Genomic DNA, 26,617 nt, shown 5'->3' on the forward strand with positions numbered 1-26,617 from the left:
CAACTTTACAGATCTTCTTTATGCACCAAGAGCTTGTAACACTCCAAAGAGAAAGGAAAAATTGAAATTGCATCATATGACCCCTTTAAATTTAGTAATTGAAATAGACCAGCATGCACAGTTGAATATCCAATATCCCCCGATATGGTAGTTAAAAAAATATCAGCCTGTGTAACCTATATGGTACTATATTATGCATCCCTAGCTGAACAAATCGTCAAATCTGCCAGAAAATTTAATAAATATATACTCAATTTGATGGATTGGTGTTTAAAGTCTTTGAAGACATTTTAAAGATTCAGTCCAAACCTAGTGATTGGATATATTGATTATTCCAGATGACATTTCTGCTTATGTCTTGTCTATATTACAGTGAATACTATGTGACGATGGTGAAGTGGGCCACAAGCACGAAACTGGCTGTAAACTGGTTGAACCGAGCCCAGAATATCTCCATCCTGACCCTCTGTGTGGCCACAACGGGTGTCTGCACCAAGGTACTGTATACCTCGATTTGTGAAGTATATTCCAAAGTGAAGTGTAAAGGCTCACACTTCACAAGGAAGGTAAAAATGTGCAGTACAATGAAGCGACCGTTTCACAGCATAGTTTGATTCTTTTTTCTTTTTTAAAACCAATGACGTGCATTCACATGAACAGTGCTTTAATCGCTGGAGGTTACTAGGTCATAGTATCGTTGATTGCTTGTAAGCGTTCTTACTCGACTGCGGTGTTACTCTGTTTTGTTTCGTTAAGAAAAGCCCAACCCACTAAAATGCAGGTAAATCACATAAACAAGTAAATAAACATAAACATTAACCATTTGCTAATAAATTGTTAGATTTAGAAGTTTAGTAGAGCACTTGAACACTCTGACTGAGCGTTTGAGAGTTTAACTCGCCATCTTTAAAGTGCACTATTGCTATTCGTATCAATGGATGCACCACGTATTCTGACGCACCGTAAACTTTTACTTTACTTTTACTTTTAGTCATTTAGCAGACGCTTTTATCCAAAGCGACTTACAAATAAGAAAAAGTAATTAAAACTAAAAACTAAAACTCTATAAATACTATATATATACACATTTAAGAAAATAAAATAAATTAAATAAAAATGACAAATGCATACAACAACATTTCAAAACTAAACATTTAAATGAAAACAAAAAAATAAAGCTAAAAACAATTCAAAATATTAAAAGAACAAACGGTATGAGTATAATAATGATTCTAACATAACACTAAGCCAAACACCAAAAAAAAAACAACTACATATGTGTATGTACAGCCACACACACATACATATACATGTACATATATATAAATACATTCAATATATATATATTATTTCATTTCCATTTTGTATGTTGAGGTACTGAAATAACTCAAATTAAATAAAAACTAAAACGTAATAAAAAACCTATATAGACATAATAAAAAACTAATAAAATGACAACATTACTACAACTGTAACTAAAACTAAAATAGATAACTAATACAAATCAAACTACATTAGTTTATCAGTAATCCTAAAAAAACAACACTGAGCCAAACACACATGCTAAAATAACAACAACTTTTTATTGACACATAGTAAGAAATGGTTATTAAAAAAAAAAAAAAAGAAGTGAAACAAGAAGTAGGAAAGAGGAGAAATAAAAAGCAATACTTATCCTTTGCCGGTGTCCTGCCCGGTGGAGTCGCATGGTAGAGTCGATGGTCTTTACACTCTTCGGTTTTCACATGAGGAGGCCTTCACACGACCGCAGCCGAGACCGCTTCCGCGGTAAACTAAGCTTAACTCTAAACTCTAAACTCTAAAAAAACTAAAAACTAAACTCTAGTGTGTAGCCACTCGAAATTGCTATGCTGAGAGCACTCTTTTTTCCTCGCATGCGAGAGAGAGTGTGAGAGAGTCATTGGCTAATGCCCACCTATTTCCATCCCTGTTTTGATAAGTTGTGAATGCAGACAACATAATTAAATATTCATTACCCAGCAGCTCATCAGACTTTACCATGACCAACAATGTCTCAAGCACCAAGACCAGCCTGTTAATATGCTAAATATGCAGTCATACATTTTTATTCATACATAGTCACCACATTTTAGTTCTAATTACTAAAGTTCTATCATTAAAAAAAAAACTCTTGAATTCACTGATATTAAAAGTGTAATTGTTATGCTTTCAGATCATATCACATATGAATGTATCTTAAAAAAATAAAAAGTTGTGCTATTTTACAAAGATAAGCTGATGTGGTGGAATAATACATTCCCAAGGTGTGAGCAGAGGGTTGAAGCCTAGATTTCATTAAATTGGACTAAATGAGCCAAAAACAAGGGTAACACTTTATTTCGATAGTCCACTTTAGACATTCTATTAACAGTAAGTAACTTTGCAACTACATGTCAACTAGTAGTTAGTAGAGTATTAGTAGACTGTCTGCTTAATATCTTCTAACACTTTCTTTGTCAACTTATTCTACTAACCCTAAACCTACCCTAACAGTCTACTCTGAGAGTTAGTAGACATGTAGTTGCAAATTAATGAGAATTAGTTGACATGTAGTTGACATGTAGTTACAAAGTTACTTATAGTTAGTAGAATGTCTAAAGTGGACTATCTAAATAAAGTGTAACCAAAACAAGATTCTGCACTCTTATGATGTGTCACTACATTTTTTTCAATGTGATTTTCTGTTTTTTTGTTTCAGAAACATGAGGATGAAAGTGAAGGGTGGCTGCACAGACAGGTGAGTATTAACTTCCTCCACCCAAACAAGGGCAAAAAAAAAAAGAGATGTGCCATGTCAGTGTTTGTCAAAGGTAACAGCTTTGAATAGTCAAGGTTTTTTTATGTTGTTTGTCTTATCACATTCCCCACAGTACCGTGCTTGAGCTGATATTGTTTTTCCTGATTAGTTTTTCATGTCTGTTTTTCACCAAAGGCAGGAATTGAAAATATGAAACGTTTTGCAATAACATGAATAAAGGATTGTACGACTCCTGCAGAAATAAGCTTGAGGGCTCAAACTCACTAATACATATGCGCTGCATCATCATAATAATTCACATTCTAATATAAGTTGTTATGGTTTTAGTATTTTTGGTGTTGCTTGGAGAAAGAAATCCGCTCTGTCCTGTGGACACATTCTTTAGTGCTCCCGCAGGTCTTATAATTCAGTAATTATAAAACTCTGTAGCTCAAACCAAATGACGAAATACTGCCATGGGAGGAGAACATCATGATGATGACAGTAATAATGGTGCTGGTGTGGCTGTGATGATCGTTTAGAGTTACATTTCTGAAACAGGATGAAGAGCCGCTGTTCTCTAAAGACAGTCTGAGGCTGTTCTTCACCAGAGCGATCCCACAGGGAGGACGAGGGAAGTTCTTCCACATCTCCATGTCCATCTCACAGGTACACGCTTCAGCAACTTTTTGATAAAAGGCAACTGTGTATTTTCAAATATAAAGAAATTGTCATGGATGGTTCATGACAGGATAGTTTAAGAAGTATCTTTATTATGCAAATCCAAAAAACAAATATATATATATAGTATATATATATAGTTAAATATATTGATTATTATTTTATTCACAATATTGAGTTCCATTCAGTATGATTGATGTCTTTTTAATATGTTTTCTTCATAAAGCCCAACAGCAGCACAGATACTCTGCAGTCCATCACATCAGGAGACTGGGATGTCACGCAGGTTCTTGCGTATGATGAGGACAGCCAGTTAATGTGAGCCAATTCACCACCACCACAAACTGAAAATCAATGACTCATTTGATATTAAGAATTGAATTAATTTTAAGGCAGTATGAAATCAAAACTGACCTAAATTACTTTCTCAATTCACATTTTTTCTGCCTTAATCTCAATGCATCTTTGGTGCACATTATACCAAACAGTTTTTTTTTTCTTTTATCAAAATGTAATAACTTTCTCTACCTCTGAAATTATTTTCCTCTCACCTGATGTTGTCAAGGTCTCTTATTTTTAACCTCACCACTTCAACCACCTGCTTTCATTCTCATATGAAACACTCACTTTCTTGATTCAGTCAGTACCCTGGACTATAATGTAAATCTTTCAGTACCATGGTATATGTTTGTAACCAAACAGCTGTCGGTTGCCATTGACTTCCATAGTATTATTTTCAGTACTGTGGAAGTAATTGTACCGTTCAGCAGATCGGTTACCAATATTCTTCAGTATATCTTCTTGTGTGTTCAACAGAAGAAAGAACTTTTATACTTTCATATCTTAAAAGTATATTTAAAAGAAAAAAATGTATATGCAGATAATGAAATAAAAGGCCACTTAAGTTTACTTAAAGAGATTACACTTTCATGACTGTTTCTTAACACACTTATAGTACATTTGCTAGTAGCATCCTAAAGCAGATGTAAAGTACTTAATTATAAGTACTTATGTTATAATTTTATCTGTACTGTGTTAATACATATAAAGTTAATATATATTTTAAATGCACTAAACTGCAAATTCAGCATTACAAATGTGTAACTTAAAAAAACATATTTAAATACATGGCATACAGGTTTCAATAGAAATTACATTAAAGTATATTTTAGTTTATCATAAATTAATGTCAGTACCCTTTGACTGTATTTTAAAACAGTAGTTATGAAATGACATAAAAAGATGTAGTTAAGTCATACTTAAGTGGGTCAAAAAAAGCACTCTCAGCTAATTGCATTTAAATTTAAACTATAATACAAATTAATTTTAATTAACAGGCAAATAGTGTCTGACAACATTCAGTTCTCACTTAAGATCATTAGTAAATTTATTATTATATTGTTTTTGTATGAACAGATATTTCCTCAGTACTGAGGATGACCCTAAAAGAAGACATCTCTACAGGTACATACAGCACATATATATTCGTGTTTTGTGCCGTGTGAAGTTTGGCTTGTGCCGTCACAGGCTTGTTCTCGCTGACAATGTTAATGTGACTGTGGTTGTTCCAGCGCAGACACGGTGGGCACCTTCAACCGCCGCTGTTTGTCCTGTGATTTCACGGACAGCTGCGGGTACGTCAGTGGCTTCTTCTGTCCCAGCATGGACTACTTCCTGCTCAACTGTAAAGGTAGACAACTCTCTGTTTCTATTTTGCTTGTTCTTACTATATATTTTTAATACAAGGGTATAGTATTGTTACTTATTATGCTTTATTATTTTTTTTAAATGTACCACGGGTATATGTGCAAGTAAAATAACATATGTACATATATGACGTTAAGTAGTAATTAGATTTTTTTTTTTTTTTGTAAAAAAGTCAAGAAATACTTGTGTAAAATCTTTGTTTGGCTGAAAAGTTGAGAATTGAAATGAGTCTCTGAACTCACCATAACCCTGACAAATTTTCAATAAACGCTTGTGAGTTGACACTGTGGTGAATGTCGAATTAGAGCCCATGAACCTTTACTTTTATATTGTCTCCTAACAAGTTTTATGATGAGTTCAGTGTTACGCAAGACAAATTAGAGAAAGGGATGAAGACGGTGAGAGTAGACGCATTGTCAAATAGTGTGTTGTTATTGTTCAACAGCAAAGTTTTCATTCTGCTAAGTGCATTGATTATTTGGAGTGCTTGTTTCTACAGCAGCTGAGGTGTTCTGAAGGCTTGAATGCTTGTATTCACTGAACCGTTGTGACAGAACTCCTGGAGAAATGACGATCAGTTGTGGCACTCGTTAAATTCACCGCAGACGTTCATAACAAAAGCTTTTATGCACCTTTTTCAGTTTAGTGGCAGGCTGTCTATAAAATAAACTTTAGAGAACTTGTAAAATGACTTAACTGATGATAAACTGCTCTTGAAAATTGCTAATATGTACAGTTGAAACATAAGCTATGATGTAACAATACATAACAATAATGTACCATCAGTTATGGTTATTAGCTTTGGATAAGAGAATCTGCTAAAATGCATAAAAGTAGTTTTAAAAATTGTTTTGTTATTTATTTATGTACTGTATGTATGCATTTAGTAAGTTAGTTTTATCTATAACTTTATTTTTCTTAGTTATCATATTATATTACCTAGTAAGTAATTGCACAAATTTCCGTAAGAAGAATGTTGATGTGAGGTATCATGTAGCACAAATGTTACAGAATGCATTATGTGCCAAAATGTTAAGGTTTTGTCACATTTAGTGTTGCTCAGCGAAATTGAGCTGATGTATGTTAAATAATGTTATGTTGAACTGATGTATGTTAAATAATAATAGTGAAAAAAACATGATGTGTAGTCAAGTATGGTGTCCCATACTCAAAATTTGTGCTCTGCATTTCACCCATCCAACTGGACTTCCAACCCTCAACTCAACCCTCGACCTTCGGGTTACAAGTCTGACTTTCTAGCCATTAGTCCCCAACTGCCAAGAACATACAAAGAATGCAGAGCAGTGGGTCCCCAGGACTGGAGTTAAGAGCCACTGCTTTAGGGTTTAGGGTTCGTTTAAATTTTTAAAGGGATAGTTCACCTAAAAAATCTAAATTCACTGTTAATTTACTCACCCTCAGGCCATCCAAGATGTAGGCAACTTTTTTCTTCTGTAGAACAGTAAAGAAGATTTTTAGCTGAAACCGTGGTCCTAGTGATTCATAAAATGCAAGTCCATGGCTACCGTCACTTTGAGAGTCAAAAAAGCATATCAATCAACACAAAATGAATACCCATGGCTCCTGATAATATATTAAGGTTTTATGAAGTGAAACGATTGGTCTGTGCGTGAGTTTGTTCCTGTATTATTGTGCTTCAGACTCTTGTGAACATATTCAGGACTTTTTGCTTGAGGATATGGATTATAATGTTGTAACTATTGTTCAGTTTCTTGCATGGACCGATCGTTGCACTTTGCAAGACCTCAATATATCGTAAAGAGCAACTGTATTAATTTTGTGTTGCTTGTATATGCTTTTTTGACACTCAAAGTGACAGTAGTGTAATGACTTGATTACTTAAATTTAATTTGTAAGGGAATTAATTATTATTATTTCATTCCGGTTTTGAGAGGACTAGGATCTGAAGATGCGAAGTCCACCTGATTAAACCGATTCCAAATTTAAATGGTTTACACTCTATCAGCTACTCGGCCAGCGAGAAGTTAATGTCAGTGTATATTACCAATTTGAATATCTGTATTCTCCCGGCCACGGTCAATACAGTTATTATAAGTAAGCTATTATAGTAATTATTATAAGTAAGCTACGAGCTAGGTAGCAAGCAAGGGATCTTTTTGGCAACAGTTTAATTTTAAAATCACCTGAGAGAATTACACAAAGCAGAGAATCTTAGCTTATGTTTACTGCTTAAAGTAGCTCTACACCAGTTCAGCAGAGATAAGATTTTGTTCGTTTAGTTTCAGACAGGGCAGGAAGTAGGTGGTCACAAAACATGTGACAGTCATGCATAGATATTCCGTGCTTGCCGGCCCGAGGGCGTGATTAACATAGCCGCTTCCTGTGCATACATATAATAGTTCTTTTCATTGGATCACGAGGCATCACGCGGTATTTTCAGTCCTCATACAAAAGATTTCTGTGGCATCTCTTGATTAAATTAATCCGGACCTCATGATGGCTGATAGTGGCATATCAGGGTCTGTTCATGATAGAACTCCCTACAGTAGCCATGGACTTTTATGAATCACCAAGAACCACAGTTTCAGCTAAAACTCACCTACATTTTGGATGGCTTGAGGGTGAATAAGTTAACAGCAAATTTGTATTTTTGGGTGAACTGTCTCTTTAACCCTAAGTATAAGTAATAGTAGTAGTGATGCTTGACTTTGTAAATGCTGATAATATTTACAAATTGGTCATCAGAGTTCAAGATCAAAATATATATTTGATCCAGTTGTTGCAACAGTTGATATGTGCAGTTTTATTTTATGAGTATGATGCATGAAGAGTTTATATAAAACATTTGACAAGAAAGAAGCATTCTGTAAGACACAACACATTAGCTACACTCCCAGCTGTGAGAATGACCTATTTACAAACAAAAAATAACCTGCATACTGTTGCAAAGCATTTGTTCAAACTATGAAAAACAATGAATGTCCTGTGTCATTAATTATTGATGATTATCTTGGTGTGTTGTCAGGTCCTGATGTTCCGTATGTGTCGGTTTACAGCACCCATGACAGACAGAGTGAGTATCCAGCCTCCCTCCTCTCTGTATCGTGGGTGTGTGTGTGTGTGTGTGTTTGAGTTCTGGATGATCTACTGTGTCTTGCTCCTCTCATTTGACTGCTAAACACTGAATAGAATGCACACACACACACACACTGGCCAACGTTTTAGGAGCTTCATATCACCTGCATGCTCTCTCTGTACTGCAATGTATGGGTTACCCAGAGTCCACAGGGTCAGTGGAAGCAAGTTTGGTGAAGAGACTCAAAATTGACCATGCATGAGCAAAGTTTTCAGGTGTCATGTGCCATCAGAGCAAGTTCCATTGAGATTAATGCATTTCTACAGACTGTCACTGATGAATTAATAATCGTGAAAAAAAGTGAGCGACGTGACAACCAAGTATAGTAAGTTAACCCATACACTGAATTTGTGCTCTGCATTTAACCCATCCAAGAGCACATGCACAGCAGTGAGTAGTGAAGAGAGCAGTGGAGAGACATTTTTGCTGCGGCGCCCGGGAAGCAGTTGGGGGTTCAGTGCCTTGCTCAAGGGTAACACCTCAGTCATGGTATTGAGGGTGGAAGAGAGTGCTGTACATTCACTCCCCCTACCTACAATTCCTGTCAGTACTGAGAATCGAACTCACAACCTTCTGGTTACAAGTATATTAATATAGAAAACAGTTATAGAAAATATATTAAAATAGAAAACAGTTCTGACTGAATCCAATATTTTGAATGGTCAATATAAATTATAGGCAATCATTAGAAAGCAAGTACAATAACATTGTAGTGCATGTCAGTGGATGTGTAGTAGATGCAGGGCACACCTGATTAACCTCAATCTCATCTATGCCGTTATCATCCCTTCCTATTTTGACTTCTAGCAGGTCAAGAAGCTCTTTTTTATAAGTGGACCATTTATCCTATATTTGTGGTGCAGCCAAAGTGCAAACGAGGGTGGCAAAGCATAAGGAAGTCCTCGGAAAAAGTGTGCCACAAGATCACAATTCATTTTCGGTGAGAAGGTCAAATCAGAACGAAGAGTGGGCGCAATTCTGCGAAACTGCCAGAATGTGGAGCGAGCACCTGGTGTAGAGAACACTGCCCTGGGCGACTGCCTCTATCGCCTACTCCTCTAAGTTATTTAATTATCACAATTCTTTCATTTTCTACAGTAATGGAGTCATATTTCATTGCTGGGTCATTTCTACAGTTTGGTGGATTTGTTCCCCATGAAGCAATATTTTACATAAAATGTTAATCAGCTTTCATGCCACATGGTTTTCCATGCATAGGTGTTGACACAAATTTATAATGATTAGTACCCCCAATGAAAATAATTTCTTTGTGTCTGGATCATGGCTTATACCTTTACATCATTTAGTATACACGGACCATGAATATGTTAACTAGTCCCCACCTCCACTCAATCACGCCAGCTCAAACCTGTTCCACTTTCACTTTTTAAGTGAAGTAGTAAATGCTACACAATGGCAAGTGGTAATTTTGGATAAATGGTTATCAGAGAGTCAATTTATTTAAATTCTAAATGGATTATTGCCTAGAAAGCATGCAAAGAGCGCTCCCCTTATAATCACTAAACAGCCGTCACTCATAGTTCATCTCACAAAGTTCTGATATAATCAATGAAGTTCTATGCTGCACAATTTATCTCAAAATTTAGATTACTTCTACACTTTGTTATAACAAGAGGATTGGTGAGTGTGCATAACTCAGTACTGGTTTTGAGCGGTGAGTGGATTTTGACTTAATCACAGATTAATCAATAGATATATGTGATTGGCTACATTGTTAAATGCAGCAAAAATATGTTGTAAATAAAACACCTATAACAAAGTGGAGATAATAAAATGAAATGTCCCACCCTGTGTCACGATGCACACACACGAGGAACGAGGAGACGCTGGAGAATACTTTACCAAGACTTTATTTTCAGGAACCAAGGGAGACGAACACAGGAAGACCTTTAACAGCGGACAGAGAACTAGGGACTGGGAACACTTTATATACACAGACACACACAGGAGGAGGGGATGACGAGACACACCTGGGAGCAATGAAACATCAAGGGAAACACCTGGGACAAATGAACTTAACTAATCATATGGGGTCTGGGCTCGCCTGAGCCAACGCGATAAACATCGATCGTTCCTCCATTTGGGGACGTGGAGGAACGCACGGGAAGAAACACAAAACAAAAACTTTCAAAAAATGGAAATCAAAACGGGGAGAGGGGGTGCTGCTTACTGTTGGGTCCGCTGTTCTGTCACGATGCGCACACACACGAGGAACGAGGAGACGCTGGAGAATACTTTACCAAGACTTTATTTTCAGGAACCAAGGGAGACACAGGAAGACCTTTAACAGCGGACAGAGAACTAGGGACTGGGAACACTTTATATACACACACACAGGAGGAGGGGATGACGAGACACACCTGGGAGCAATGAAACATCAAGGGAAACACCTGGGACAAATGAACTTAACTAATCAGGACAGGAACAGGAAACTAACCAAATAAGGGCATGGGAAGGCACATGGGGAGCAAGACAAACACAAAACATGGAACAGAGTCTGACACCCTGCAAGTTGAGGATTGGCGGGATTGGTTACATATTTGTGACACTAGGAAACAGGCACGGTTTCAAACCGCATTTTTGTGACTGTCTTTGGTACACTGCAGTTTTTAAGAGAAAATGCTCAGCAATGGTGTTGAAATTGCACATGGTTTGTATTTAAGCATATTAAGAATCCAGACAGAAATGCAAACAACATTAAAAGGTAACGCTTTAGATTACAACCCGCAATGTACTGCGTAAGTAAACAGAATTTACAGCGTAACTATTTTGTAATTACAGTGTACCTATTCAGTACCTCCGTGTAACATTTTGCTTGGAATTAAACACTCAAAAGAAAAGTGACAAGTTTAGGAAGATGCATTACCAGACTCTGCGTTACATACTGACACAGCCAGACTCAAACACACACACACACACTTGTCTCATTGCATTATATACCCACAGCATGTCAATTGACGATCAGAGCTCTTCCCAGGCCTACCATAGACTGTGTGTGATTAAATAGCTCTACACATGCCCGCTTGCACAGTGAGAACACTTACAGATGATTGGATTATTGCCAGACGTGCCATGACTTCCATGAAAACGTGACCTCTCTGTGTTAGAGGCTTGTATTTGTGTTATTATGTATATAATATCCTTTAAGCCCGTCGATATCACAACGAGAGTGTGATTCAGTGCGACAGTCCATCACAAAAGTCCTCTTACAGAGCACACATCTGTGTGTGTGTGTGTGTGTAGAATGTTTAGAAACGCTGTTTGTTTACAATTTAATCTAAAGTTCTTACTCTGCCATTTCAATTATTTTTTTTTTTTTTCATCCATCCCCTTCTCTGCCAGGTCCATTCAGTTCTGCCAAATGTGACACCAAGGTCAAATTCAGATGACTTAACACGGCGCTCATATGGATCCTTTTCCGTATTGACATAAAAATCGTTGCTGTTTTTCAAATGTGCGGCTATGTCAATAGCATTGGTGCAATGGGAGCAAGTGTGCTTTGTGGGGCTTGAGTCTGAGCAGGCACTGATAAGCCTGTCCTAAAACGAAACCCTCAACCGCAGTGTGCTCTTAATTGTTACGTGCACTTCCAAGATTATCGCTGCTGCTCAGAATGGAAGGTCTCCATGTTTACAGCAGCAGTCATGATATCTGCTCTATTTAGTCGCTCCCTATCAGAAAAGCCAGCTGCTCACCGGTCTCTCACAAGCTCTGAACATCTACAACTGTTAATCCTGCAACTGGTTCTCGTTTATGTCCCAGAGCAATTAGCTACTCATTTCTGCAGGTTTGAGGAGGTTTTGCTTGTAGATGCTTAGTTTGAGATAAACAATGAATTATGCCTTGACTTGGTTTATTTCTCCCCAAAATTACATTTCTGTCATTATTTAGTCAATAATTCAATAATTATTCACCCTCATTCCACACCAGTATAAGTTTCTATAAGGGTTTTCTATAAGGAGATGTTTAGCAGAATGCTCACACTGCTCTTTCTTATTAAAACATACTGTACACTAACCTGGGATATCCCAGAAAAAAAAAACTCAAAGCTAAGCTCAATCGACAACATTTGTGGCTTGTATTTCCTTTTATTTAACATAAAAGGAGGTTACTTAAAGTAGAAGTAAATGGGGCGAATGTTTGACACACTTAAAAGCATAAATGTGAAGCTTATAATTTTATAAAACCATTTACATTAATCTTCTGTTAAAAACACCAGCTACAAATTCTTTCTTGTTATTTTTTACAGCCATTTTAAGATTTTAGGCATAATGTCATGGCAAAATAGAGATATATTAGACATAATAAAAGTTTAACACATGCATAGACAATTACACATCTAACACAGAAACAATGGAATTAAATGAATATCAAAATAAGAGTCTTTGAACAAAACTAGTTGTGACAATATTATTGTAACAGTGAGTATTTTATAAATTAGATAAATTGGCCCCATTTACTACCATTGTAAGTGCCTCACTGTAAGACAGATTATTGCAATGCACAAGTCTACATTTATTTGTGATAATCAACATTATACCACAAGTGTTGCACATATGGTTGTTGGTGCAAAGTGTGAAAGAGATTTTGGGAGCTATAATGGAGGGCAAGATTTTGGAGTGTGAGCAGCATGAACATTAAGCTAAATAACATATTTGTGGTTTGGAACTTTTTATTTTTGGGGTAAACTGTTCCTTTAAGGAACTGTTTTTAATTACACGATTGGTTTCTTTCTTTCTGCAGAGGTGCGTGACATCGAGTTGAATCGGAACTTGAGGAGAATGGTGAACTCGATGCAGATGCCGAAAGTGGAATACAGAAAAATAAACATAGAGGATTACAGTATGTTAACTAAATCGTGTTCAAATGCTGGTGTTTAAGAAGGATTGTAACATAATACAGATGCAGGTGAATCTCTGATTGTCATTCACAGGCCTCAGCATGCAGATCCTGAAACCTGCAGGCTTCATAGACACCTCACACTACCCACTTTTGCTCCTCGTGTGAGTAAATATCAAAATCTGCAACATTTTCTTCATTTTCTTACAGGCCCTTTGCCTTTCCACACAACATCACACACAGCCACAAACAAACTTTATGTTTTATGCAGAAAAATGTGTCAGTTTCCCAACAGTTTCTCTGAACTCCCCCATGAACCTCCATCTGGGTTTAATCCCTCATTTAAAAAAATAAATGAAATAAAAGTCATAATATACAGTTTTCTTGCATGTTATTATTTCTCTGAGTCTGAGAGGTTTGGTGGGTTGTGGTCCCCCTCGGTCCGTTCGCGATCACGTCCCGGTTCACCGCGGGGCCCCCTCAAGCGCGGGGTCCGGTGCGACTGCACCAGTTGCGCCCCCCTAAGGACAGCCCTGGAAATGAATAACGTCATGCCAAGCTGCTGAATATCAATGTCATTTAACATCGTTGAGACAATTTATAGTCATTTTTGTAATTAAGTTTGAATACATGGTCTGGGGAGGAAGCTTTGATTCATGAACTTTAGAGTTTGCCTGTAGAACATTGAGCAATATTATATCAAAGAACAAATCCTGTTTTCCATGATATAAGCCCTTTAAAGCATGTGCTGCAGGTCATCCTATTAACTCACAAACCGCAGTTCCTCTCCCGCTCTCTGTTCCTGCGCTGTGCTTCAGGTCTCATCAAGAGTAAGAGTGTAACTCTCAAATGGACTTTAGTCAGTGCTATTAATCTTGTCTTTTCAGCCGTACACTTTCAGCCACTGTAATTACACCACAAATGAGTTCACCTGCAGCCCGCCTTCAATTAACCCACCGCACACATCATACGTACCACAGCAGACAATCACCTGTGCTCTCTATAGAGCCACCAGAGCAGTGAGTCTATATAGTGTGTTAGGAATATAGTGACTGTCTCAAAACCCAGTGAGCTGCTTACCTACCTACCCTTGTAAAAAAGTGCACTTTAGCATACTAAATAATACTAATACTAAATAATATACATTAAATATAATGGTAACACTTTAAAGTAAGGTTCATTAGTTAACATTAGTTAACTACTTTAGTTAACATGAACTTAATATTAATTTCAACATTTACGAATGCATTATTAAAATCAAAAGTTGTGCTAGTTAACACACTGTTAATTAACATGAACTAACAATGAGCAACTGTATTTTCATTAACTAACATTAATAAAGATTAATAAATACTGTAATAAATGTACTGTTCAAGGTGAGTACATTTTCAGCTAATTTTTCATTTTCATTGAAGTAAACTACAAATATTTAATATTATTAAGCAGACTTCTTTTTCACAAGGGTAAACTGCATTTTTGGACATCATATGCATCTGATTCTGCTAGTCAGACTTGGAACATGCCTGTGATGTTGCAGAATGTGGCAGAAAGCTTACTAAATTTAGAGACAGTCATTATGTCCTAGCATAACTTAAATGTTTGCATTGGTGAGCAACTGATGTAATGCAAAATTTCTCCAAATCTGTTCTGATGAAGAAACAAACTCATTTACATCTTGGATGGCCTGAAGGTGAGTACATTTTCAGCTAATTTTTCATTTTCATTGAAGTAAACTACAAATATTTAATATTATTAAGCGGACTTCTTTTTCACAAGGGTAAACTGCATTTTTGGACATCATATGCATCTGATTCTGCTAGTCAGACTTGGAACATGCCTGTGATGTTTTAAAAGAATATATACTATAATTATACACCCACAAATGTAAATTTGCTGAAAATGTACTCAACCTCAGGCCATCCAAGATTGGGAGAAATTTAGCATTACATCAGTTGCTCACTAATGGATCTTCTGCAGTGAATGGGTGCCATCAGAATGAGACTCTCCTTCTGACGGCGGCACCCATTCACAGAGGATCCATTGGTGAGCAACTGATGTAATGCTAAATTTCTCCAAATCTGTTCTGATGAAGAAACAAACTCATTTACATCTTGAATGGCCTGAAGGTGAGTACATTTTCAGCTAATTTTTCATTTTCATTGAAGTAAACTACAAATATTTAATATTATTAAGCGGACTTCTTTTTCACAAGGGTAAACTGCATTTTTGGACATCATATGCATCTGATTCTGCTAGTCAGACTTGGAACATGCCTGTGATGTTGCAGAATGTGGCAGAAAGCTTACTAAATTTAGAGACAGTCATTATGTCCTAGCATAACTTAAATGTTTGCTTTCTTAGGAAAACTTGTTTTATTACTCTCTCTCGCACTCTCTCTCTCTCTCTCTCTCTCTCTCTCTCAGAGATGGGACTCCAGGCAGACAGTCAGTCTCAGAGCAGTTCCACATTGACTGGGCATCAGTGCTGATCAGCAATTTTGGGGTGATTGCATTGCGCTTTGACGGTCGTGGAAGTGGCTTCCAGGGGACTAACTTACTCCATAAGGTGCAGCGCAGGCTGGGAATGTTCGAGGAGAAAGACCAGCTGGATGCCCTCAGGTAGTTGAGCAGCCATCTGCGTCCAGCACACAGTGAACATCCATCAGTGCCAACACACAACTGTACACGCAGACACATGTGCTGCATCTCCTTAACTGCATTGCAGATCTACAGCCATTTAGAATACCACAGTGTGACTTAAAAACTCAATGACATGACTGATACTGATTATTCTGCATGTGAGAAGGTCCAGCAAGTGTCAGACCGTTTAACACTTTGTCTTTGTGTCTGGCAGTATTATGATGCAGGAGCCTTATATTGACAAGACCAGAATTGGAGCTTTTGGGCAGGTAAATACTTAACTGCATTTTACTGTTATTACTTGTCTAGATAAAATACCTTGTCACACACACACACACACACACACATATATATATATATATATATATATATCACATTTTGAGATTCACACCGAGTACAACTGAGAGACACATACGCAACTATTACAAAAGGTTCAAATGGTCACTGATGCTCCAGAAGGAAAAACGATGCATTAAGAGCCAAGAGCTTCGCGTCGGGTGGTTCTTGGCCTCCTCGTCGTGCATTAAAATCGTTTAATGCACAGCTAGCCGTGCATTATCCCTTACATATAGGGTAACACTTTATATAGGGAACCCAAATTCACTATTAACTATTTATTGGGTTGGGTTAAGAGATCTACATCATGGTCATACAGAATAAGGTGTTAATATGTGCCTATAAGTACTAATAAACAGCCAACATAGTAATATGCATGCTAATAGGTAACTAGTTAATAGTGAGAATTGGACCTCAAAATGAAGTGTTACCATATATAGTATACATTGATTTTATTTCAGTTAACTATCATAATGCTGTTTCAGGCTTAATAAACACTAACAATTCATACAACATAAATTGGGTATATTTATTGGTTGACATTTTATGTGGCTTAAAATTGTATGTTGTATATGTCTAGGTTAAAATTGAATTAGGAAGGGAGAATTAAATGATATTATGGATATAAAGATTTTGCTTGCTTTTTGCAGTTCAGGAATGTGTGTGAATGAGATTTTGTCAAAAGGCTGCCTTTGCTGCTCTTTTTGGAGCAGCCTTCATATCAAGAACATACCTTACATTGTTATCTGTGTACACTCTTAAAAAGAAATGTTCTTTATTAGCATCTATGGTTCCATGAAGATCCTCTAACATCCATGGAAACTTTCCCTTGGACAAAAGGTTCTTTATAGTGGAAAAAAGTTGGTTACACTTTACTTGAAGGGGTGTGCATAAGACTGACACGACACCTTCATAATCATGACATGACACCTACATTGAATTGACAGGACACATTATGCGAATATGAAGGTTTTTTATGCATGTTTAATTCGCTCAGTATTAAGTGTCATTCGCTCAGTTATGTAATTTTTAATGCAAAGATGACATTGTCTGAGATGTCTGTTATGGGCTATGGTTAGGGGTAGGGTTAGAAAAAAAAGTTCCTGATAATGCCACATTTTCTAGCACTGTGCATGGAACTCTTAGTCTCTTTGTTCATACAAGAACCATTTTTTTCATAATGAAGAACTGTTCACTGAAAGTTTCTTTAGGGAAACAAAAAATTGTTTTTCTATGGCATCACTGCGAAAACACCCTTTTGGAAATGTTCATTTTAAGAGTGAAGGCAGCTCACTAGGTTTTGAAACAGAGCTACACTGTCAGTGTGACCCATCCAACAGCATTTCTGATAATGAGAGAGTCCACAGAGCCTGTCTGTATTTTGGCACGTCAGTTAAACTCTTCCACTCTCACTAACTTCAGTCCTGAAGAGGAGCAGAACAAATTGGTTTCATGCAGCGAGAAGAACTTAATTGAGACCATCTACATTTCTGGCTACATGTTCGTTTTTGCCCGTGCCTATTTCTTTCCTCGAAAGATTGTCGTTTTTCAAAGGATTAATGAATGCATGTTCAAAGGCTGAATTCCTGCCTCACTTTAATGAGCACAGACCGTATCAGAAACTTCTGTAACTAGTAATGAGAGTTGTGCTATCTCAGAGGTCCAGAGTTGAGTATTTTGTGTTTCAGGTGTATGGAGGTTACGTCACCAGCCTTCTGCTCAGCTCTGAGGACTCCGTGCTCAAGTGTGCTGCAGTGCTCTCGCCCATCACAGATTTTGCACTATATGGTAGGGTTTGTATATTCTATTCTATTATTATTCTATTATTAAGGGATTCATTAATTTATAAAGGAATTAATTAAAGGATTTGAATGGATGGAGGACTTCTCGACAATGCATGAATTACATGAATGAATTATCTAAGTTTTTCTATTCATAATAGTGAAATTTGTCAAAAAAAAGCACAGTAGTTTACGTCACAGGACATTATTGTTGGTCAATTAATATTCTTTAGGTAAAACAGTTGTCAGATATTACATATTTAGCTGCTTGCATTTTACCTCACACTCTTTCACTGTTAAAAACTGAAGCGTTGTGCTGGAATTCAGTATCTGCTAACAGTAAAATCCACATCTTTTTTTATTCGATTGGCCATCTCAATCATTTTATCATTGAAGAGTGCTGTTAGCCTAAAAATATAACTGGTCACACTTTAGTTTAAGGTTCAATTCTCACTATTAACTATTAACTACGACTTTTGCCTCAATAAACTCTTGCTGTTTATTAATAGTTAGTAAGGTAGTTGTTAAGTTTAGGTATGGAGAATGATTACGGGATCTAAAATATGGTCAATGCACAGCCATTAATATCTGCTTTATAACAGCCAGTATGCTAGTAATATTAGGGATGCACCGATACTGGTATCGGTATCGGGCCCGATACTGAGCTCCTGTACTCGTACTCGTACTCGTTAAAATGCCCCGATACAAAACACCGATACCACACAGCATGTGATAAGCGCCATATTCAGACAAAGAAACACCGACAACAGAACAACAGACAGCATATCTTTAAAACGTTAGTCATCCTAACAACAAATAGAGCAGAATCAGTATTAAATATTAGGGCAGACTACAGCTCCGCAGAGAGGAGAACATAGATCTGTTTGGGTGTGCATCTGATCTTCAGATGTAGATATGAATATCTCAGTAAGCACAAGAAATCTGTTGAAAGGATTTGAGCTTGTTACAGCAAATGACTGTAAAAAGAGCAGATTCACATGCATTCTAAATCAAAACACCTGCTGAATGTCCTTTTAGCATCCAACAGGGAACATTTTACAAATGTTGTGTGGATGATAAAATACCAAAAAATCGCAGATGTTGGTGTGATATCAGGAATGGGAAATGTCATCAAATTTTTGTCCCACCCCAGCTTTGTCTGATTGCTTCTCCATTGTTGTATAATTGCCTTTATGCATTGAGGTGACAGATGTGCTATTTTTACCTTGACGCAATATCATGAAAATAGTGAACAATTTGTGAGATCAGATGTGATGCAAGATGTCACCAACAACTGAACCAACAATTAAAAAAATAGCAAGAATGCATCCTGTGTGAACGCCTCGGAGGAGGAGGAGGAGTGTCCGATTCATCATCCATTTCTGTAGCTTCCTGTCTGTGTGTGGCAGTGGATCCCATCAGTATTCTGAGAGCAGGCAGGAGGACTGAAGCACTCCAAGAACTCTATAGGAACAGAGGGGTGAAAAATGAAGCATGTGCGTGTTCATCATAAACAATACTTGACCTCTCACAGTGGCAACAGCACAGAAATCTGCTCATAAGTCAGTGTGTATTGTGAAATGGCCATGCAGTGATTTTTATCAAAGGAAATGCTCGGAAATGAACTCTGCCTGTGACAAATGTCACTGATACCGTTTTTATTTCCTGTTTTCAGCTTCAGCGTTCTCAGAGAGATTTCTAGGCCCTCCCAAGCCAGATCGGAGGGCATACGAGGTACACTTCCTTTGATAATCTGTATTTTGTATTCACCGTTACTGACAACACTTACAATATACTCTTTAATATTTCCGCAGATGGCCAACCTTGCATACAGAGCGTCCCAGTTCATCGATAAGAAGTTTTTAATCATTCATCCTACAGCAGATGGTACATTTCCTTTCTATTTCTTACAATGTCTTTGTAAAAGAAATAATACTGTCAACTAACACGCATCTCATTTACCTTTTAGAAAAAGTTCATTTTCAGCACACAGCCAAATTCATCTCCAGGTTAATCAGCGAGAGAGCAAATTACACTCTGCAGGTAAGAGATATCGAGAACGTTAAAGGGGTCATGAACTGGCTTTTTTATTATTTATACTGTTTTCTGAGGTCCACTTATGGCGTTCGTGGGGTTTTTACATTCAAAAACATCAAAATCAATAAGTAATAGGCTATTTTCTACACTGGTTTTCAGGCCGGCTTGAGAAACGCTCGGTTTTTATGGGTGTGCTGCATTGAAGACTTGGAAGTAAACGCCCACTGCTATGATTGGATAACAGTTTTGCATAGTAAACTAACTACAAACTAACTTCGTAGTTGGTGCCTTCTGTGACTTTGGTTAGATACATACACATAATCAAGCGATCTCTAGCAAAGCAATAGTGACACATAGTACAAATATTTTTTTGGAAAAGCTTTTATTTCAGTAACAAGGACATTTTCAGTTCTGAAACTTACAGGATATTCTTTTAGTACGATGACCTCTTTTATATCAAAAACTCAAGTAAAAGTTGATTTCTCAATTCATGACCCCTTTAAGAGAATTTCTTAGTTTTTTTAGTTTTAGAGGCCATTCACACAGAATGTGTTTTTGTGTTGTGAGATGGAGGGCAGTGGAATAAACTCAAAAAATCTTGAAACTTGTTTTTTAAAAGTTGTTCTAAAAATTTCAAAAAAATGCAGCGCTCATGCTCTAAATGCTGGAAAAGATTTACATAGAAAAACAATGAGAAAGCAGCAAAGAAGAATGTAAAAAAATTTTTTAAAAAAAGTCTGAAAACAGAAAACAGTCATATCATATTTTTTGTTACGGTTAATGTTTCAAACTGTATTTCCTCACATCAGGATGTCAGCTGTATTTATTATAATTTCAAATCTAAATTTCCATTCGTTTGTAAAATATTGTGTAATTAAAAAATAAATACTTTGATACTCATTTAAGCTATGATTAAGTTTTATTTGTGTACAGCCGGTTGAACCAGCTCCCTGTTCGTAAGCAGTTTGTTCTCAGTATACACTATTTTTTCTCAGTATACACTATTTTACACTATTTTATGTTTTTAAGCCACAATGTTATTTTAATATCATTGAGAGACTATTATATGAATTATAATTTTTTTTTATAAATATTTAATTCTAATTCTAATAATTCTTTATTTTTAAATTTTAAGTAATTTTCTATTTTTATTAACATTTTTAATATGTCTATAGTTTTATAATTTTTTATTTTAGTCTTAAGTATTATTGTACATCAAGTTAAACTAAATGAAAATGAGTTGATTCCTTGGCAACTAGCTGCAATAAAAATGTATATTTTTAATATTTTTATTTAATTATATAAATTATAAATTTATAATTTAAAAAAAAATTATGGTTTTAGTTTTAGTTAAAGGTGCTGTATGTATTTTTGACCGTGCTAAAGCATATAAATACCATAATATTTTTGCAAATATTTAGGAAACATGCTAAGTACACATGAAGAACAATGCTACAGCTAGTTTTTCTACTCTGAAATGTGTTCCGTGTCAGAATGTCTGTTTCCAATATTTTGAATTTGCACTGCAGTATCTATTTCAACCGCTAGCTGTCAATATTACATACTGAACCTTTAACTATAATAATTCACCCTGTGCAGCAGTGATTGTTCGCTTTTACAGCTGCTTTGGTTCCAGAAGTTGTTGTTGTTGTTTTTCTATTCATTTTCAGCAGAGCGTTTTCAAAATATTCTTCTAGTTCTAATCTAAATGAATGAATGATGAATCACAACATTGCAAACTTTGATTTGAAGAAAAAAAGTATATGAAAATAATGAAGGTTTCATCCCATAAATATAATCAATAACGATTATAATTCGAAAAATAATCAAAGAATAAAAACATTTTTGCAAAATACACAGAGAATCAAATCATCAATCAAATTAGATTAATCACAGAGCTTCATGTTTCAAGTTTGCTTCAAGATTGTGGTTGAGCATTTTTGCCATGAATAACATTCCATGGTAACATCGACTTCTCTAATTGGTGGAATTCTCTTCAGGATTAGGGGTATTGTAGTTCTTCACTGGAAATTCCAAATTTAAATGGTTTCTTTTTCTACACTGATTTGTTCAGAGTTCACTTAACATCCTCAGAGTGGATGGCAGTAAAGGTTTATACATTATTGTTAATCAGTTTCTCTATGGAGTAAATGAATGGGGGTTTAACTGTATACCCTGTACACCCTGCATCTCAGCCTCTGCGATCAGTCAGCAGTGTGAGCGGCTGTTGCCAGCAGTGGGATTAGACACACTCAATGCATGCAGCTCATTTAAACAGATTATACAGGCCACTCTCACGAGCCACACGTTGAATAATCCCATTATATTCCCACACTAGGAGATTTTCTCTTTGCTTTCTGGTCCCTTATGGATTTGCTATTAATTGCTGGCTGTTGAATGACTGTGGAATTAATTAAGGCAGTTATTCATCATGATGTGTGTGATCGTCGCTGTGTCAAGCTGTTCTTCTCAATTTATGATCTATTAGGAAGGGTCAGGGCTGCCACACACACAATAAAGTTTCTGAATGTTTACACATTTGGCTTGATTGTTTTGTTCAAACCCATGGTTCAGTACACACTTGTACCACAGTTTAACAACGCTTCTCAAAATATATACTGTGTATATATATATATATATATATACACACACACACCAATGAGCCATTACATTATGACCACCTATGTAATAACCTGTAGGACCTCCTTTAGCCGGCAAAACAGTGGCCACTCTGCGAAGCTTTGATTCAACGAGGTGGCGATAGGTCTCCAGGGTATGTTACCATAATGTCAACAGCAGATCCTCCAGTTCCTGTACATTGCGGGGTGGTGGTGATGTAGTATAAACCCGCTTTTTGACTGGGTTCATGTCAGGTGAATTTGGAGGCCAAGGCATTAGCAGAAATTCACCATCATGTTCCTTGAACCACTCCTTGACGATTCTGGCAGTGTGGCATGGCACATTATCCTGTTGGTAATGGCCATCACCGGCAAGGATGCTCAGACACCTGACAGATGTAAGGGATTGTGCTATTGGGATAATGGGGCCTAAAGTTTCCCAAGAAAACATCACCCACAGCATAACACCACCGCTGCCGGCCTGTATCTGACCAGCAGTGCCTCCAGGTGCCATAGCCTCTGTTGGTAATCAGTGTATCCACACTCAGCTGTCAATGTGATGCACCAGGAATCTTGATTCATCAGACCAGGCCACTTTCTTCCTATCATCCACGGTCCAATCTCGATGATCTCAGGCCCATTTCATGCGTTGTTGGTGATGGCATGCAGTTAGCATGGGGGACCTGGCTGGGTGGTCAGCTACGCAGGCCCATACACAGAAGGCTGTGATGAACTGTGTACTGTGGCACATTGCCCTGGTCACCACTGTTGTAGATTTGTCACACTGTGGCCCTGCAGTCACTGTGAACAATGCACAACAGTCTCCGCTCCCCTCTGGCATCATGGAGCTGCGGACTACACACGGCCGGACGACGGTTCGTCGTTTGGCCATCCGTGCGCCACTTTTGATACATACTTCAGCGGCACGTGAACAACCCATAAGGCGCGCTGTTTCCGAGATCAAAGTTCCGAGGCGCCATGCCATCACAATGTGTCCTTTATCAAACTGATAAATCGGCAGCTTTTCCCATTCTAACACTGAATGCTCTACTGACAGAAAGCCAGTCCTCCGGTGGTATATATACTGCTCTTTGAACTGCAGCTGTTGGCACCATTTGGTTGCCAGGTGTGCTCATTGCTATAGGCTAGGGGTAGTCATAATGTAATGGGCTCATATACACTGATTTATGTAACTCAGTGTGACTCTTTGTTTAGGCTATCATAGTTTTAGGCATGTCATTATTCATATTTTGGTGGATTTTCATTGATAATGTTGACAGTCTAGGTCTGATTTCATATTTGTAAAAAAATCAATTAAAAAAAAAAGAGTATTGAAAAGATGAAATACTCCAATGCACTCGTATAATAAAGATAAAAAGCCTTTAATTAACCTGGCTAAGTCATTAAAATCAGTGGCGGCTCGTGGGTTTTAAAATAGAGGAGACACACTAATTGTATTGGTCTGGGATCCCTGCCGGTTATTATTATTATAATTTGCTTAACCACTTTAAAATGACTTTTTGGTTGCTTTTAGTCAGAAAACGTAAAGAAAACGACATGCATACATTGTGAATTTTATTAACATTAAATCGTCCTCCTCCCATTTTCACCTCAAAATTATGGGGAAGCTGTGCCTCCCCCGACGAGCCGCCACTGATTCAAATTGTTAAAAGTATAGATCTACGAGTTTCAGCTACACAGCTTTCTTGAGGATACACATCAATTGTTCAAACAAGCCTTCTTAAACAATTAGTAAACAATCATCAAAGGCTGCGTTTACACTTGGCATTAACATGTGATCACCGTGATCTGATCAAGCAGATCGGATCATCAGTCAATCAGGACACGGCGTGTTTACACTTGGCAACATCAGCTGACTTCTCGATCTGGATAACCGATCGGGTCTGCATTTCCCGCGCAATATTTAAATAAGTCTGCGGTGCAAAGTCGACCTGAAGTGGTGGGTTTTCTTTTGAAAACTATTTTCAGTCGCGGGATATTTACAAATCAAAATAAATGTACGAGTCTCACTAGCGCTCTGTTCTTCTGACTGTTCGGGAGAGAGGGGGCGGCGTTTTGCGTGATGTCGACCTGCGAATGCAGACACGATGGCTGGATTGCGTTTACATTACACTGAGATCCGATCACAATGCGTCCTCGACTACCTCTGGACCAGGACACGCTGATCGGATAACATTCCGATCAGAAGCGTGTTTACACTTGTCTTTTCAATGTGTATCTGTACAACATCCGGATACAGGTCGCATGTTAATGTCAAGTGTAAACGCAGCCAAAGACAGCTGGTTGATCAGTGGGAGTGGCTAAGACTCCTCTTTGTACCAAGCATAACAATATTCAAAGAAGAATAATATATACTGTATATATACACACACACATACCCATACACACATATTATTGGAGTATGTTTTACAAGAAAAAATTGAAATGTTTTAATTAAAAAAAGATTTTTTTATACAAAAATGTTTGTTTTAATAAACCACTGAGAACCCTGATACTATCCTGCAATAAATGCAACGAGACTCTTCCTGCAAATGCTAAATAAAACTAAAAAGGGTAAACAAATTATAGATACTAATGATTTCACCAGTGTTTGATGTCAAACTGACTTGCACTCACCCCGGAAGATGCAGGGTGAAAGCGGAATCAGTCTGACATGTGATGTTCTGGAGTGCTGTGATAACTGAGCTCAATACCTTGTCTTGTGCCTTTCGTTAGATCTACCCAGACGAAGGACACTTCATTCACAACGAGGGGACACGGCAGCACCTCAGTCAATCGCTGGTCAACTTCTTTGAGGAGTGTTTCCGGCTTCCGGACCGAGTGTTCGAGGAGGCGCTAGAAGAGGAGAGCGAAGAGGAGGGTTAGTTCACCCATTCCATGATGTCCAAGCACAAAGCCAGCTCCTTTTGCCACCTAATATGCAACCCATAGATTTGAACCCTCCAGTTTTCAGTTCCCTCCCGGTGTCGCATGCTGACTCTGAGACTGCCCTGCCTCGTGCTCCTGCCTCAGTTCCCCTTCAGGTGCTCCTCACTATACATCAACCCTCGACAGACCGCGGCCGTGGCGCGGCAACCAGCTGGCGCCTCATCATCTCGCTCTCCCCAGCAGGCCAGTTATGAGCTTCTGAAGGTCTTAGGAGTCTCTGGTCTGTCCATCACGTTAACAAATGAGACGCTGCGATATTAACTGACCGCCAAGCGTGATGGCCTTTGAATCCCTAAGAGCTGTGGGACTTGCAGAGTTGAAACAGCAAGGTCAATCAGTGTTTGATTCAAATAGATATTTGGTGTTTTGGGCAAAGGGGGTTGTTGTCGGGAGAACGTTTCATTTGTGGTTCAAAAGGTCTTCTCATGTCCAATTGTGCTCGTGTCTGGTGTTGCAATGTAAAGTCGCACATGAAAACCATTCACTTGGATATCGATAAAACTTGTTTTCAGTGTTCAAGCGTGTCCGAGTCTTGGAAATCTTGTAGCCTCAAGTGTGTATTTAGATGGTGTTTATTCATTGCAGAAACTTCATCAAGCAGAAGGGGAGCAAAAACTATTCTCATTATTCTCGCAGACCATGACAGTTTTTACAAGACTGTTGATCCCACTTCTCAGCGTGTGTATCCTTGAAGTGATGGTCTGTCAGTGCTGAAGAAAGCGCTCTATGTTGATTTAGTCACTGTGCCTTATTACGGGGGCGAACAATCGTTTTCAAGGAGCCTCCTTGTGAATATCACCAGTCATTCAAGGCTTATGTTGGATTGACTAAAATCCTGTATCTAAAACGCTCTTGTTACATTGTCGATGACATCACGGAATGCATTATTGTCTGTAATAGCATTACGAAGACACTGTTATTTTCATTTGCGTCTTTGTGAGCCAGTGTTGTTTTAGCATCAACAAAAACAAACTCGCTCACATCCTGCTAATAGCGGTTTTCCATCTACTTTAAGGATCGAGTAATGGAGCATGAAATTAAAATGTATGATTTCAACATTACCTCAGCATTAAACTAAAGCCCCTCTGAGGCTTTACAGACACTTTGTAGAACATTTGTTAATTCATACCCAA

At 37.5% G+C, this 26,617-nt stretch overlaps 1 protein-coding gene across 1 annotated transcript in view; it reads left to right on the forward strand.

Moving 5' to 3' along the window:
- Positions 1 to 26,563, forward strand: part of LOC107755713 (dipeptidyl aminopeptidase-like protein 6) — a 187,809-nt gene extending 161,246 nt beyond the window's left edge. Inside the window, exons 11-26 of the mRNA XM_016572597.1 lie at positions 374 to 497; positions 2,720 to 2,758; positions 3,320 to 3,427; positions 3,666 to 3,757; positions 4,856 to 4,903; positions 5,011 to 5,129; positions 8,154 to 8,201; positions 13,029 to 13,127; positions 13,219 to 13,288; positions 15,548 to 15,742; positions 15,978 to 16,032; positions 17,788 to 17,887; positions 19,556 to 19,614; positions 19,695 to 19,767; positions 19,850 to 19,923; positions 25,272 to 26,563. Of these exons, the coding sequence (XP_016428083.1) occupies positions 374 to 497; positions 2,720 to 2,758; positions 3,320 to 3,427; positions 3,666 to 3,757; positions 4,856 to 4,903; positions 5,011 to 5,129; positions 8,154 to 8,201; positions 13,029 to 13,127; positions 13,219 to 13,288; positions 15,548 to 15,742; positions 15,978 to 16,032; positions 17,788 to 17,887; positions 19,556 to 19,614; positions 19,695 to 19,767; positions 19,850 to 19,923; positions 25,272 to 25,421 (1,453 nt within the window). The 3' untranslated portion in view covers positions 25,422 to 26,563. The remainder of the gene's footprint in view (positions 1 to 373; positions 498 to 2,719; positions 2,759 to 3,319; positions 3,428 to 3,665; positions 3,758 to 4,855; positions 4,904 to 5,010; positions 5,130 to 8,153; positions 8,202 to 13,028; positions 13,128 to 13,218; positions 13,289 to 15,547; positions 15,743 to 15,977; positions 16,033 to 17,787; positions 17,888 to 19,555; positions 19,615 to 19,694; positions 19,768 to 19,849; positions 19,924 to 25,271) is intronic.
- Positions 26,564 to 26,617: the final 54 nt, after the last annotated feature.

Source organism: Sinocyclocheilus rhinocerous, unplaced genomic scaffold (genome assembly GCF_001515625.1).
Source record: "Sinocyclocheilus rhinocerous isolate Xijiao unplaced genomic scaffold, SAMN03320098_v1.1 scaffold1193, whole genome shotgun sequence".
Taxonomy (NCBI): domain Eukaryota; kingdom Metazoa; phylum Chordata; class Actinopteri; order Cypriniformes; family Cyprinidae; genus Sinocyclocheilus; species Sinocyclocheilus rhinocerous.